General features: G+C 37.2%; 1 protein-coding gene across 1 annotated transcript; it reads left to right on the forward strand.

The window, feature by feature from the left end:
* The first annotated feature begins 217 nt into the window (after nucleotides 1-217).
* On the forward strand, nucleotides 218-7178 carry LOC145777699 (zinc finger SWIM domain-containing protein 3-like). The gene is made up of 8 exons (XM_082589133.1): nucleotides 218-552; nucleotides 1281-1395; nucleotides 1961-2189; nucleotides 3448-4815; nucleotides 5082-5252; nucleotides 5757-5927; nucleotides 6082-6234; nucleotides 6393-7178. The coding sequence occupies exons 3-8, from the start codon at nucleotides 1976-1978 to the stop codon at nucleotides 6767-6769; spliced, it is 2454 nt and encodes an 817-aa protein (XP_082445259.1). The 5' UTR covers nucleotides 218-552; nucleotides 1281-1395; nucleotides 1961-1975; the 3' UTR covers nucleotides 6770-7178.
* Nucleotides 7179-15250: the final 8072 nt, after the last annotated feature.

Consider the following 15250-nt stretch of genomic DNA (forward strand, 5'->3'; position numbering starts at 1 on the left):
TTTTTCAGCAACAGCGCGCATGCGCACTAAAAGCGACGTAAAGATTAGAAAAAACGAAGTGGCTATTCTTACAACATATTGTAAAACTAGCCTCTGAAGCTATTCTTACAAGCACCACTCAAGCAAGACGTTGTTTACTCGAGCAAGACCTTAATGCGCTCAGGCGTTTCATCCGACGACGCTCATACGTAATTTCGCGCGCATGCGTATTGGCTTGTGCTGCACACTTGATCGTAGAGTGAACCGCGGTAGTTGCTGATTTTGCTGATCGAAACTACACGTCAATGAATCCATCGTCATCATGATTACGAAGGGAGCATTATATTACAGTTTTGAGACACTTTCTTCGGCTATTAAGCAATGGGAAAAAGAAAACTTTGTCAATGTTTATGTGAGAAATTCCATAACAATTGAACGCGCAAAACGACGTCTAGCACTTACATCCACAAAAACCTGGAATGAACAGTTGAAGTATCGTACAATACAGTATGCTTGTGTGCATGGAGGAAGAACACCCAAATCATGTAGTCAAGGAAAATAACCAAATCAAAGGTAAGTAATGATGGTTTTGTCCTTGGTGCCCATAGGTTGAGCTACTCATGTAGCCTATATGCATAAGTTTTGCTAATAGATTGAGTTTTGCATAAGTGCAAATTGCCTACATTCCTTATGAATGCTAAGAACTTAGCAAAATGCATATATTCTGCTGAACCATTCCCGCATGCTGTCTATTGTAATAAGTTTTGCTAATAGATTGAGTTTTGCATAAGTGCAAATTGCCTACATTCCTTATGAATGCTTAGAACTTAGCAAAATGCATATATTCTGCTGAACCATTCCCGCATGCTGTCTATTGTAATTTCCATTGAATTGTCATGCCCAGAATTATTCCTAAGTTGCATTGAATTACCCATTAGTTTTGTCAATTTACCCATATGTTACGTCGAATTGCTCATCAGCACAATTCGTCGAATTACCCGTAAGTCTCATGAAATTATCCATAAAGACATGCCTTATGGGTACTTCAACGCAGCTTTTTGGCAATTTGACGTCACTTATGGGTAAATCGACTAGATTTATGAGAATGCTCGGCTGAACTTGTGGTAATTCAACGTGACTTTATGGGTAATTCAGGTGGGCTTATAGGTAATTGGATGCAACTTATGGGCAATTTGACATGACTTGCAGGTAGGCTACTTTAACGTGAGTTATGGCTAATTTAGGTGTACTTATGGGTGATTCAACACGGCCTATGTCACCTCATCTTTGTTGTTTTTCAGTACTTTTATCAAAGGTTGTCCATTTGGAATCAAAGTAAATGCAACGTCAGATGGAAAAGCGCTATGCATCACTGAGATTAGTAATGTCAATGATCATAATCATGATTTCAATGAAGTAAGTGGAAATAACCCTTTGTAGTAGTCATAGCCTTTGAGCTATGGTCACACTAGCCCTGTATATGATAAGGAGGCTTTCATCAGAAATTATGTGAAGGATAAAAAAGAGCAATAACATTAGGGGGGGGGGTTAATCGGCTTTTTTTTCAAATTCAATTTTAACCCAGGTTTTAGGATACAACAGTACATTCTAAGACCACTAGTAAAAAAAATTGAAATTTCCGTCCAAAACCCCCTTTATCCAAAAAATTACTTTTCGTGTATAATTGCATTTTGATTATGACACTTGAAGTTCAAATATTGTTTGCTACTGTACTAAAACACGTTAAGAATGTTGCAAGACAGTTTTTCTGATCTTGACTTCATCGTAAGACACGGTAAAGTGGTCATTTCACTTTGCGCGCATGACTACGCACATGCTGAATATGACCAGTTTGTGCGAAACTGGTCATATTCAAGCCGCCGATTCACCAAACCTGGTGATCTTGCCCATCTCTGTGGGTTGGACACCTGTCAAAAGATATGTCATTTTCTTGACTATGTGCATATAAATTATTTTTCAGAATGCATTTAATTTGATGCCTAAACAACGAAGATTAAATGAAACAGAAAGCAGTGTGATCGGAGAAATGCTTGCCACCAAAGCAAATAAAAAGTTGGTACAAAAGCACATTGCAGCTTCTACAGGAAAAACAGTTATTCTTAAAGATCTGCATAATATTGCCGCAAAACAGAGACCTTTGTATGAAAACACCTATGATGAACTTATTAATGAAATGAACAAAGAAAAAGGTTAGTCGACAGACAAAACTTTTTTGTCTGTTATACAGTACAAGATATGTTCATGCTAAATAGTAGAGATGACTTTCTAATTTCTATGTGCAGTATGATAAGTAGAGATAGAATGAGCTCCGGTTCCGGTCAAATTCTGGCTCCGTACTGGAGGTGATGTGACTCCGGCCTAGAGCCGGATGTGTGTGTGCAAGCTGTGGTCAGGGTCATGACCTTGGAAAAATCTAATTTTTTGCATCATTGTAGTACTGCAGCAATGCAAGAATAGGCTACCAGGTTGCCTGTAACATTGGTCAACACCGTAGGCGTATTTGCAATCTACAGGTCGCTGCTGCAGATTGAGTGTCACATGATATTGTGAGCATTCTTCTTGAACCATTTCAGATATAATGTCAATTAAGCAATTCGCGATTGACCTCTTACCGTAATGGTTTAGACTGCAGATGAATTATTTCGATGACGTGGGTTCAATCTCACCATTGCCAGTTCAATTTAAAGTGTTGACCGCCTGGTTTACCGGTCAATAGACTCTGTCTACTGCAGCAAACTGCGGATTACCAGTACGCACATCATAGTAGGCTACACAAGAAAAATATCTAATTTTCAGACGTTTTTCTATTCAGAAAACGTTTGTCTAGTATAACCAACACAGAATATTAGCAGTACCCTACAACGTGTGGAAAATTTGCAACATTGAGCTATAAAGGGTCAATTGAGAGTATTTTTTGCTTCATTTTCTTCATAAGAATTCATTCTACTTTCCCAAACTCATGCTCCAAAGATTTTTGTTGCAACATAAGGCGCTATGGGGATTGTAAGATTGAAAGCGGGATCAAGGAATTCAATCAAAGGTCTTCAATATCTTGAAACAATTCTACTTTGAGTGGATAGAAATAGAAAACATTGCTAAATTTGAAATCTACGTAAAAGTTTACTCCTAATGGATCCTTTTAACGGACCCTAAGCATTGCAATGTGGCATCTTTTAGAGAATGGGGTGAGAGTGGTATACAACCGCTCAGTTGGAACATTGATTATATGATGTAAATATTACCAAAGGCCTAAACATCCTTCCTCTGGCCAATAATTAAAATAACATAGAATAGAAAACAAATTTCACTAAAAGTTGATGTTTTTGCTTTTAAATCTGATGGAGTGCCTAATAGGCCTAATTGTTTTGCGCTATTTTAGTCTGGCCCAGGATTGTCAAGATTCTTGCTTTGTAGGGTATACTAATCCTCAGTTTATTTTCATTTTAGGTGCTGCAGTAGATGTGTTTGCAGATGATGACAAACAATTGCAGGCGATATACTTTCAAACGAAAGACATGCGGGAAACCTTTGCGGCATATCCCGAAATGCTGCTGATTGATGCAACCTACAAACTTAATGACTTGAGAATGCCATTATATGTGATGCTGAATGTTGATGGCTTAGGTCAGAGTGAAATTGTGTGTCTGTGGCTTGTAGCCACTGAAGACAAACTGACCATCAGCAAGCTGTTAACTCAGTTTAAACTCCACAATCCAGCTTGGGATAAAGTGGAGGTTGTAATGGCTGACAAAGACATGACAGAGCGGGATGCCATGATGAAAATGCTGCCTACTGCAGAAATTTTAATTTGCTATTTTCATACCCTTCGCACTTTTCGTAGAGAAGTTTCCATGGAAAAATTAGGCATTTCTTCAGCCCAAAGGCAGGTATCACTGGAAATTTTAGGAAAACTGGCAAATGCCAAAAATGAGTCAGCTTATAATTTACTGTATAACCAATTCGTTGACACAGTCCCAATTGCTGTCACAACATATTATAACGATAACTGGCATGCTATTCGACATCAATGGGTGGATGGACTGAGCAACTTGAAAGCTAATTTTTTGAACAGAACTAATAATCGACTGGAATCCATCAATGGAAAGTTGAAAAGTGTCATAACAAGATACTCAGGAATGACCATGTTTTTTAAAGATCTGATGGCATGTATCCAATCTCTTTCCACCGAACGTGACCACAAAGCGTCAAATGCTTTCCTTAAGGTTCCAATTGATGCGATTTCAAGTGTGGCGGAGAGACAATACCAACAGCTACTGACACCATTTGCATATATTCATGTGCAACAACAATTCAAGTTAGCGGAAAAGGTTGTCATGTCAGAGATTTTGAATGATTCTGCCATAGTAAAATCTCGTGTCCATGGGGAATTGGCAGTCACAACAACAGCATGTCCTTGTGGATTCACATCATCAATGCTGCTACCTTGTAGGCATGTCTTAGCAGTTAGAAGGCAGCTCCATATGTCAGAGTACAATCCCAATCTTTGTTCAGAACGGTGGACAATGCAATATTTTCTTAAATCCCATCGCCTGACAAGAAACTCACTGGACAACGGTCCTGCATCCACATTACCAGCTGTTGAGATTCTTAACAAGCCTCAAAGAAGATGTGTTTTATCAGAACAGCAAAAGTATCGCCGTGTTCAAGATATTTCCCAGAAGATTGCGTTAATGATATCTGAACAAGGAATGGATGAATTCCAATACAACCTGGATAATTTACGACAAATTGCAGAGTTCTTGCAGGAAGGAAAGAAATTCCAAGTTGTGAACTTTTTGGGTCAAACTCAGAAAGGTAGGCCTATATGCTAGCACTATTTACTAAATCAGAAAAACTAGCCTACTTTTTCAAATATCTGAAGAGATATGGGTTAGTTACTGCAACTTGCGTCGTGATTTTGCAGTCAATTTTTTTTTGAGCAATGATTTTTATGGCGTTGAGCTATCCAATATGTGGGCTAATATGTACTGCATGCGCAGTTGCGCACTAATTTACGATTATACAAGGTTGCAGATGCTCAGTAATTCTGCTTTTGTGAACAACTGCATGATCCTTTTCAGGCACTAATACTGGAAGTGCTGCTGCAACATCTTCCAGCAATGATCCTGGAATTGTATTTCCTACGGTCTCAAACAGTACTTTACAGCACACACCCTGTGACGTCTTGTCGACCGTTGATACCAGTGCGATTATGATGCAGACTCCGTCCAGTTCTGTTCAGTCTTTTAGAAGTATGCTGTTTCTGAAAGCTTCATTTCTGATTAGTTGTTTTTTTTTTCTTGCATTGCATGCTGCGCTTACACTACGTTTCATGTTTCTTAAGATTATAGCACGGTCTGCATTATTTGATAAGTAATGAGTTTATTGGCAGGTGATGCAGCATTGTGCAAATAATCATCGAGAAACACCTAGCAGATTTTGATAGATACTGGATTGGTTGGCATTCGGTAACCACGCCAGAAGCATGTTTTGGCTGCAACAAAATCTTGTTTTCAAAAGGTTAATGTAGATTTGTTGACACCTCAAGTGCTCGCTTCCAACTCAAAATACGGTATATCACAATATCTACTGCCAGTGCACGTATTTACGATTATACGACATTATGTTCCGCCCAGGACCGTAACCTCGTCAGTTTGGCCCCCATTGCAACAGTGCAACACATCCAATAATTGTCCAGTAAAGACTCGTGCGACGCTTCTATTGTTTCTTCATTGCTCAGAGGTGATCCTTTTCAGGCACTGATACTGGAAGTGCTGCTGCAACATCTTCCAGCAATGATCCTGGAATTGCACTTCCTACAGTCTCAAGTAGTAGTTCACAGCACACACCCGGTGACGTCTTGTCGACCGTTGATACCAGTGCGATTATGATGCAGACACCGTCCAGTTCTATTCAGTCTTTTACAAGTATGTGCTGTTTCTGAAACATTCATTTCTGATTAGTTGTTTTTTCTTGCATTGCATAATGCATTATGTTTATTAATTTTTTAATAAAAACGTTGAAATAGTGATGTTTTCTACGTTGTAGCCTATATTCGATTCTCGTTGTGTTTATTAACAGATGATGCAGGATCAATTAAATTTCCACCGAAGATGATGAAACGTGGCAGGCCAAAAGGAGCTGGATTGACAGTCATTGGGTTACCACGCAAGAGACAAAAAAAGAGCGGACCAATTCCATTCAGACTGAAGTCGTCTTTTCAGAAAGAAGCAGGTTTGTTGCATTTATGTTTGTGTGACTTCATTTTTGTTATAGCCTACGTTAGTTTAAAAAACTACACTTTGACTTCTGTGGGTCTGCCTAGCCGATAGGCTACGTCAAAGCGTACGTAGGCTACATCAAACAAAGTCACCCATGGTCATATTTTTCAGCAATACTCAGTTGGTTTGTCGATTCTGAGGTAGTAGAAGAGGTCTTGCGTCCATTCAGCGATCGACTGATCGAAGAAAATGAAATTGAAACGTTGCCCGAAAGAATTCCAATGAAGTGTTTAGATGAAAACATTGCCATTGCTTCTGTGCGAAGACATTTTTCTTTTGACGGTTGGACGTTGATGGAGAACCTACTGACCACTTTGCGAAATAAAGGCCGCTGGTTGTGCATCTCCTGTTATTTAGATCTTGATGCAGGCGACAGCATCATGTGCGACTCGTGTCTGGATTGGCACCATCTGAGATGTCTTGGTAGAACAATGCCGCCAAAAACGAAGTCTTGGTTCTGCAGGAAATGCAACCTTATGGAGAAGTGACATTGAATGTTCAGGTGATACTGCAATCTCGCTTTGTCAATTAAACCAAGGTTATGTAAACCGTGAACTACGAAAAGACTTATTGGCCTTGACGCGTTATGCTTGAAACTTGTAACATTTGATAAAAATCGTTTCTTCAATGGTCCTCACATAAAACGCTAACGATGTGTTCTTGAATGACTAATGAGTCCAATCCTGGCATTAAAAGTTCTGATGCATTTAGGACATTTAACATTCTTTGGGAGAGCTGGCTGAAAGTCATGGACTAGTACAGGTTTGTAATGTAGTTGCTGCAATATACTACGGTCCAACAAGACCTTCAACAGTTCATTAATATTCAACTATTTTACTGTTTCCAACTTAACACAATTAGTATACGTATGTTGAACTCTTTCATAGCAAATGGTGGTACAGAACTTGAAAGTAGCAAGTAAAAGGTAGCTCGAAGCTGCAGTTTTTTTTTTGACTGACTCATCAGGAGCTGTCATCAGAATAAAACAAACCTAAATGTGGTGAAGTACTTATAGTAGAAGGAAAGAAGAAAAACTGGAGCTTCAAACTATCAGCTACCTTATACTCGCTAAATCCAGATTTGTTGCATGTGTGTAGTATTTACATTTCTTCACTGTAATCTTAGGCTATGGCATAAATGCTTTGATTTCTTATGGCAAAAAATGGGTGATGAAGATCCATAAGTTTATAACAGTAAAAAATCAATTGTTTATTGTTGAAAGTGGTTGGCTTCAGTTGAAGATGCCATGAGATCCATTGAAGAGTACGAAGCAAAAGCAGGAACGAAGCTTGTTGTTGTTCAGAAACGAGCATACGGTGCCATGTTAATGTTGATTTTTAACATCCTGTCATTGTAATTCACTAGTGTACTAAGTGTTGATATTCATACTACAATAATAAGCCTTTTCTTTGTTGACAAAGATTCTGAAAAGGTTTCTGCAAAGCACAGTGTTTTCACCAAAGTGGAGGTTAGGCATCATAAAAGAGGAAACGGTTTACTAACTGCAAAAAATGCTATAAACATATGTAAATGTGTTCTGTTTCATCAACTTTTCATCTCGTTTCTTAAAGACACTCAGTTTTCAGGTGTAAAAGCTTTGTTGATTCAAAGTAGCCTAGCCTACTTCACTGACCTCTTTTGTATTTTTTCCATCTAGTGTGCCAAATCCATACGCCTATGTGGTGTTATTGATTGGACCAAGTGACATGTCCAGCGGTAACTAAAGGCAGGGTTTGGGTCACAACCAATCTTTTTGAGACAATTTATTTTTTACCATATTCACGTAGTAGGCTTGGTGGTTTTCAATGTTACGTACAGTACCGTATATTATTTCTGTAGGCTACTATCATAAGATGAAAATTTAGTTGATTGTAACTCATCGTAGATGAAGATAATACGATTGTTGCATCGTTGCGGCCAAGGCATTTGCCTCTTGGATGCAACTTACAAGACGTCCAAGTATTCCCTTCCTCTATTTTTTCTTTGCGTCAGAACGAATGTTGGTTACCAGGTTGTTGCTACGTTTATTATCCAAAATGAACAAGCTTCGGACATAGCAGAAGCACTTTCTGTTGTAAAAGGGTGGTCAGAAAACTGGAACCCTTCGTTTTTCATGACCGATAAATGTGAGGCGGAAATCAAGGCCATCGAAAGCGTTTTTTCAAGTTAGTGAATTGCATTAACATTTTCGTTGCTTGTGTGCTGTCTCCATTGCTCATGCATTTGTGTCGTCACTGTTAAGTTGCTACTGTACTTTACCACTCAGTGCCCACGACTTCTTGTTCCGCAGATTGCTACGTGTTACTCTGTGCCTTTCATCGCGAACAAGCCTGGGAAAGGTGGATGAGGAAAAGTGACAATGGCGTTCGCGATGATAAAGCAATTGTGCTGACATACTAGACGCAATGAGGAAAGCAACTACATAGAACAGACTTGTTTGCAATCAAACCAGGCGACAATGAGCGAATGGCAAACGCGATACCCCCCTATTCAGGGATAATATGCGTGTCTGTGACCGCAGGGGACCTGGAGCCGAGTTGTTTTGCACGTTGATAGCACCATGCAGTTGCAAGCACAGTAATAGGCTACTGAGCTCACATTTTGAACAATTCAGTGATCTTCACACCAAGGCTTTTTTTCAGTTGCTAACACGGCCACAAATCGCAGCGCATATGCGTGCTTAGTGTTAAGTAACAGCCTAGTGGAAAGTGTTGTGGATTGAATTTGCTAGTTCAAATAAGTATATTAATTCCGGTACCCAAAGCCTCAAATGAATTCACGAATATCGCAATTGTTAACAATGGCATATAAATTAGGATGTTAGTGCACACAAAGTAGGGAAAGTATTGCTTGAAGAGTTGATTCCTGGGACAAAAATTGAACACTGTAGGCTATGTCGAGCAGAAACTGGTTTAGTGTTTTAAGGTGGTCAAAAATGTAAGCATGCGTCTATTTGCATCCAACAAATAACGAAACTCTAAACTTCTCAGTTTGGTCGGGAAACAAAAAGGGTTGCGAGGACAAATGGCAGGTCTCATCTAGGCAAGGAGAGGAGGGACACATGGGTGATGATCTGGCCTAACAGTTACTGTGCTGTGCTCAAAATATGTACAGTTTTTGTTTAACATGTGCGGTATTCACTTTTTGTAAATAGCCTAGCTTTTCGGAAATGCAACGAGTCATCTGGCGCTATTTGCTTGTGTTTGAAGCCCGGTTGCTCGCTTTGTGAAAAAGCTATCAACCTCAACTTTTGCTTGTCAATAGACAGAGATATGTTGTTTAGATTAGCGTTTATTAAATGCTGTTATCTTTAAAAATATTTGTGGGATAAATGGTTAAAGTCGGTCAAGTTCAACTCTTTACCTAAGAAATATTTTTAACTTTTAGAGTCTGGCTGACCTTAATTTGGATAGACGATAGCTTGTGCTTTCCAGCAATGGTTCAATTGTTAAAATCGAAGCAGAAACAAGCAACTTACAACTAATTTAATAAAGACATATAATGATCGCAGACCGGGGAGACTTGTATACTTGCTTCGATTCGGAAATGCAACGAGTCATCGGGCGCTATTTGCTTGTGTTTGAAGCCCGGTTGCTCGCTTTGTGAAAAAGCTATCAACCTCAACTTTTGCTTGTCAATAGACAGAGATATGTTCTTTAGATTAGCGTTTATTAAATGCTGGTATCTTTACAAGTATTTTTGGGATAAATGGTTAAAGTCGGTCAAGTTCAACTCTTTACCTAAGAAATATTTTTAACTTTTAGAGTCTGGCTGACCTTCATTTGGATAAACGATAGCTTGCGCTTTCCAGCAATGGTTCAATTGTAAAAATCGAAGCAGAAACGACAAAGATATATTATTGATTAAATGCTGGTATCTTTAGAAGTAGGCTATTCTTCGGATAAATAGTTAAACTTGGTCAAGTTTAATTCTTTTCTAAGGAGATATGTGGTGTTTTTCGGGCTTGTGTTACATAGCTATTAGGTAAAAGCGGACACTTGCACGCTTTTTTTTGTCATGGTTGACTAATTTCACCCCACTTTTCCACCATTTTATGGTGGATTCCTCCTGTGTGACGTCATCTCCTTTTTAACCAGGGTCGCTACTTGTATACCAGTTCCAGATCACGCATGAGCGCATATTGATGTCAAACGTAATGCTTGAGTGGTGCTTGTAAGAATAGCCTCTGAGGCTATTTTTACAATATGTTGTAAGAATAGCCACAGCCTAGAAAAAAGGCATGGAACGGCTGTATTTACGGCGTCGTAAATGCAGCCACTTCCTTATTATTATTATTATGTATTTCATGCAAAGAAGAGTAGTTGTAGGTCAGTACGGTACACAGCCTTTTTTTTGAAAAGTAACTGTAACTAGTTACTTTTTAAAACACTGTAACTGCAACTGAAACTAGTTACTTCTTGAGCAAAGTAACTGTTACTCAGTTACTTTGAAAGTAACTAGTGCCCACCACTGATTATTACACCTAGCCTACCGGTACCTTACTTAGCTACACATCAAACTGTCACTCTTGACAGGGTTGCCAGATACTCAAGCTATAGTAAGGCTAAATCCATTATAAAATAAGGCCAAAAAAAGGCCAAATTTTTTATTTACTTTTAAGCCTAAATAAACGCTAACAACTTATTTGAAATAATTTTTTGAAAATGCCATTTTACGATCAAATATGACAGATAATAATTTAGCACTGTCAGAGCATAATGACCGGTTTGTTTGCATAATTTGATTAATGAAAAATTACTGTAGTAGCAGATAAACTAGAAACCACTATTACTTCAATTCATGAACAGTGCTATTCGGAACATCTAGCTAAGCAATAAGCATGAATTTGTCTTATTGAGTATATGTACCAGCGATGTCTTCAACTACAGGATTGGAAACTATTTTCAGGGCTATACATGACTACAGAAGAATTATTAAAATAAAACACTGTTTGTATCAACTAAAGAATGTATAAAATTCAATTTCGCAATAACAATATAAAATATTGCCTTCACTCACATCAAAACTTATTTCGTTATTTGATGTATAGAAGTTTAAAACCACGAATCTAAAAAATCAAAAATAAACGAATGCAAAGATTTCCTGTCGTTCTGTAGCATTTTGCGTATTGCAAACCGGATCAGAAGTAAACGTGGAGTGTTCAAAAATCAGTGAAATGTGTTGTCGTAGGCTTTTATAATAAACTTATTCACAGACCAACCCAGTACGAAATCAATATAAAAATTTCCTTCATATCAATCAATCAATGTTTTATTTGTCAGTAACAGGGACACAGGTAGACTACATGTTTGAAATATGCAAATAATATACACAATGTAAAAGTTACACAAGTTCCCATACCGACAGGGAGACAACGAGACGACCATACGGTCTACTAGTCAATTGCCACCCTACGGAAATGACGATTTTGCCATAATAAGCTTACAAGAGAAAAATAAAAATAAAACGTTAAAACATTCCCGCACTTCAACATACGCACCAAAAAAAAGAAGAAAAAAAAACGTATTTAAGATAACGTAGACCTAAACACAAATGACAAATTGGTTTCCATAACATATCACTTACGATGCACTGTAGCTTTGTAAAATTAACGTTTTGATCTCTTTTTTGAAACAATGAAATGATAAGTTTTTTAGCCTACTCGGAACCTCTGACCAGACCATTGGTCCCAATACCTGCTTGGACTTTTTGCCAAGTTCTGTGTTTGATCTATTTATAAAATAATTTTTGCTTGTTTGATATCTTGTGTTATGCTGATGAATGGATGAAGCATTTGTAAATAAATCACAATACGTAGACGAATACTGATTCATATGAACTTTGTAGGCTACATATGTTTTTTTATTTCAATGTTATGTAGGCTATGTATTTTAGTTTCAAGGTGTTCATTTTGAAAAATAAAAATTAGTGTGAGCATAGTAACTTTGTTTCGTAATTATTTTATAACCTTTTTTTTTATTTCATTAATGGATCCAGTACACTGTCACAGGCCTTTTCCCAACTTGACATGCAATATTGCAAATGACAGTAAATCAAAGCGTGATACACATCTTTTAAAGTGTCTGTGTTGACATAATTTCTGAGTTTTAGCAACGCCCATGAACCTTTTGCTACTTTTCCGCAAATTTTATCTATGTGATATTTCCATGTTAATTTGTTATCTATGTAAACGCCAAGGTATTTTATTTGATCTTTTTGTTGAATGGTTGTGTTACCAATGTTAATGTTAAAATTTTTTATGTGTTTTTTATTTGTTATTAGCATGTATTCAGTTTTTGAGAAATTTAACGATAATCTATTAAGCTTCAATCAGATGTAAACTTTTTGCATTTCGGCATTCACATTGTTCTGCAAATTTATTTCACATTTGTCACCCATCGTAAGATTTGTGTCGTCTGCAAATAGTTTAACCTTCATGCTTGTTGAATTTGGTAAGTCATTTACATAAAGTAAGAAAAAAAGGGGTCCCAATGTCGGTCCTTGGGGCACACCGCAAGTAACCTGTCTTGAGTTTGAAGAGATTCCATTGACGGCCGTGTGCTGTAGACGATTGCTGATAGGCCTATAGCTTTTTAACAATTGTAATGGAAGGCCCAGAAAACCATATGTTTGCAGTTTCTGTATGAGAATAGTGTGATCAACTGTGTGAAAGTCTTTAGCTAAATCAAGAAATACAGAGCAAGTTGTATTTTTATTATCTAGGTTAGTTGAAATGTTATCACAATCGTTTGACACAGCTAACGAAGTAGAATATTGTGGTCTAAAGCCATACTGATGTGGTTTGATCAGGTCTTTTCTTGTTAGATAAGTTAATTGTAGCCTACATTTGTTCATAAGGGCATTTCTCGAATATTTTGGTGAATGGGGACAATAGTGATATGGGCCTGTAGTTGGAACAATTTTTCCTGGAGCCACTTTTGAAGATTCGTGTAACTTGAGAGACTTTTAGTACATCAGAATATACACCTTTATCGATACACTCATTGAATAAGTTGGTGTTATTTTTGACGTTATTTAAGTCAAAAGAGGTACCAACACAACTTTAAAGTTATCTTAATCTCACCTAAATTACGTTTTAACCTGAAAGAACAGAAAATCAGTGAATTGATGAAGTGGTATGGTATTTAAATCGCTACAAAAAACACTTTGCAGGCAGTGGCATCGCTGATGTAGTTGACAAAGAAACTCCGATCAGCGAATTCGTCTTTGTGCTATGAAACTGCGATCAGCGACTTTAGCTTTTTCTTTAATTGTTTCTCTCGATCTTTTCAGGGTACGAACTGAGGGTACGAACTGTTCAGGGTACGAATTAAGTTGTACCCTGAACATTTTTAAATGCGTAAGAGATTTACCGGATTTTTAAATCATTCTGCTTGTGTTTTGTGTTTTTCTGCTTTTCTTCGTCTGCCGCACCACGAAATTGACACCCCTGGAAAAGACATTTAATTCTGAACACGATTCAAAAAGAAATATTCGAAAAATATTTTTATAGACACTTAATTCAAGGCGTGTCAAAATGTCAAAATCTCTATTTATTTTTAAATACGTAAGATATTTATCTGATTTTTAAATCATTCTGCTCGTGTTTCCTTCGTCTGCCGCACTACGAAATTGACACCCCTGGAAAGGAAATTTAATTCTGAACACGATTCAAAATGAAAATTTCGAAAAATATTTCGGAAAAATATTTTTATAGACGCTTAATTGAAGGCGTCTATAAACGTTAAAATCTCTATTTATTTTTAAATACGTAAGACATTTATCTGATTTTTAAATCATTCTGCTTGCGTTTTTTTCGTCTGCCGCACCACGAAACTGACACCCCTGGAAAGGAAATTTAATTCTGAACACGATTCAAAAAGAAAATTCCGAAAAATATTTCGGGATAATATTTTATAGATGCTTAATTGAAGGCGTCTATAAACGTCAAAAATTTATCTGATTTTTAAATCATTCTGCTCGTGTTTCCTTCGTCTGCCGCACCACAAAAATTAACACCCCTGGAAAGGAAATTTAATTTTGAACAAGATACAAAATGAAAAGTCCGAAAAATATTTCGGGAAAATATTTTTATAGACGCTTAATTGATGGCGTGTCAAAACGTCAAAATCTCTATTTATTTTTAAATACCTAAGATATTTATCCGATTTTTAAATCATTCTGCTCGCGTTTCCTTCGTCTGCCGCACCACGAAATTGACACCCCTGGAAAGGAAATTTAATTCTGAACACGATTCAAAAAAAAAAATTCGAAAAATATTTCGGGAAAGTATTTTTATAGACGATTTTGTGATGGTTACTTTTCTTGCCACATCACGTACAGCAGTTTTAATATACGATTTTATGTCTTACTTTTCGCAATTGCACTTGCTTTATTATTGACAAGTCGAGTTTTTTATTTAAATTTCTGTGTTCACTGTTCATTTTTCTATGGAAACAATATAACATTAATTGCTTTGATTTGGTAACGAGAAGTGATTTTATCAGCGTCTGAGCACAGTCTCTATAATACTTAATATAGTAATAATAATAATAATAATATTGTAATATAGAGACTGTGGTCTGAGTGTTGCTGCTTTCATCGCATTGTTAACCGCGCAATTTTTTACGGACCATTTTTTAAGGCGGATCGCGCAAAATTATTCCGCCAGAATGACGGTGGTCTTCCAAATGCCATCCTATTGGTGCACATCCGTGGAAAGGTAATTTAATACTGAATCTGATGCATGTAAAATTTAAGTGGCACGTATTGCGGATTATTGTTTTATTCGAAGATGTTTGAAGAGGTGTCAATTCTGCAAAAATCTTAATATTTTAATGTTTATCGTAAATATATCCTCCAGCATCTTTGAAGCGTTCTGCTGGGTGTTCCTTCCAAATGCCATCCTATTGGTGCACATCCGTGGAAAGGTAATTTAAGACTGAATCCGATGCATGTAAAATTTAAGT

This window comes from Aplidium turbinatum, chromosome 9 (genome assembly GCF_918807975.1).
Source record: "Aplidium turbinatum chromosome 9, kaAplTurb1.1, whole genome shotgun sequence".
Classification (NCBI taxonomy): Eukaryota; Metazoa; Chordata; class Ascidiacea; order Aplousobranchia; family Polyclinidae; genus Aplidium; species Aplidium turbinatum.

Bases quoted from the DNA above. Each gene is read 5' to 3' on its own strand.
- LOC145777699 (XM_082589133.1), top strand. From the start codon at position 1,976: ATGCCTAAACAACGAAGATTAAATGAAACAGAAAGCAGTGTGATCGGA. The intron at 2,190-3,447 runs GTTAGTCGACAG...TTTTCATTTTAG, and splicing joins TGAAATGAACAAAGAAAAAG to GTGCTGCAGTAGATGTGTTT. The intron at 6,235-6,392 runs GTTTGTTGCATT...CATATTTTTCAG, and splicing joins GTCTTTTCAGAAAGAAGCAG to CAATACTCAGTTGGTTTGTC.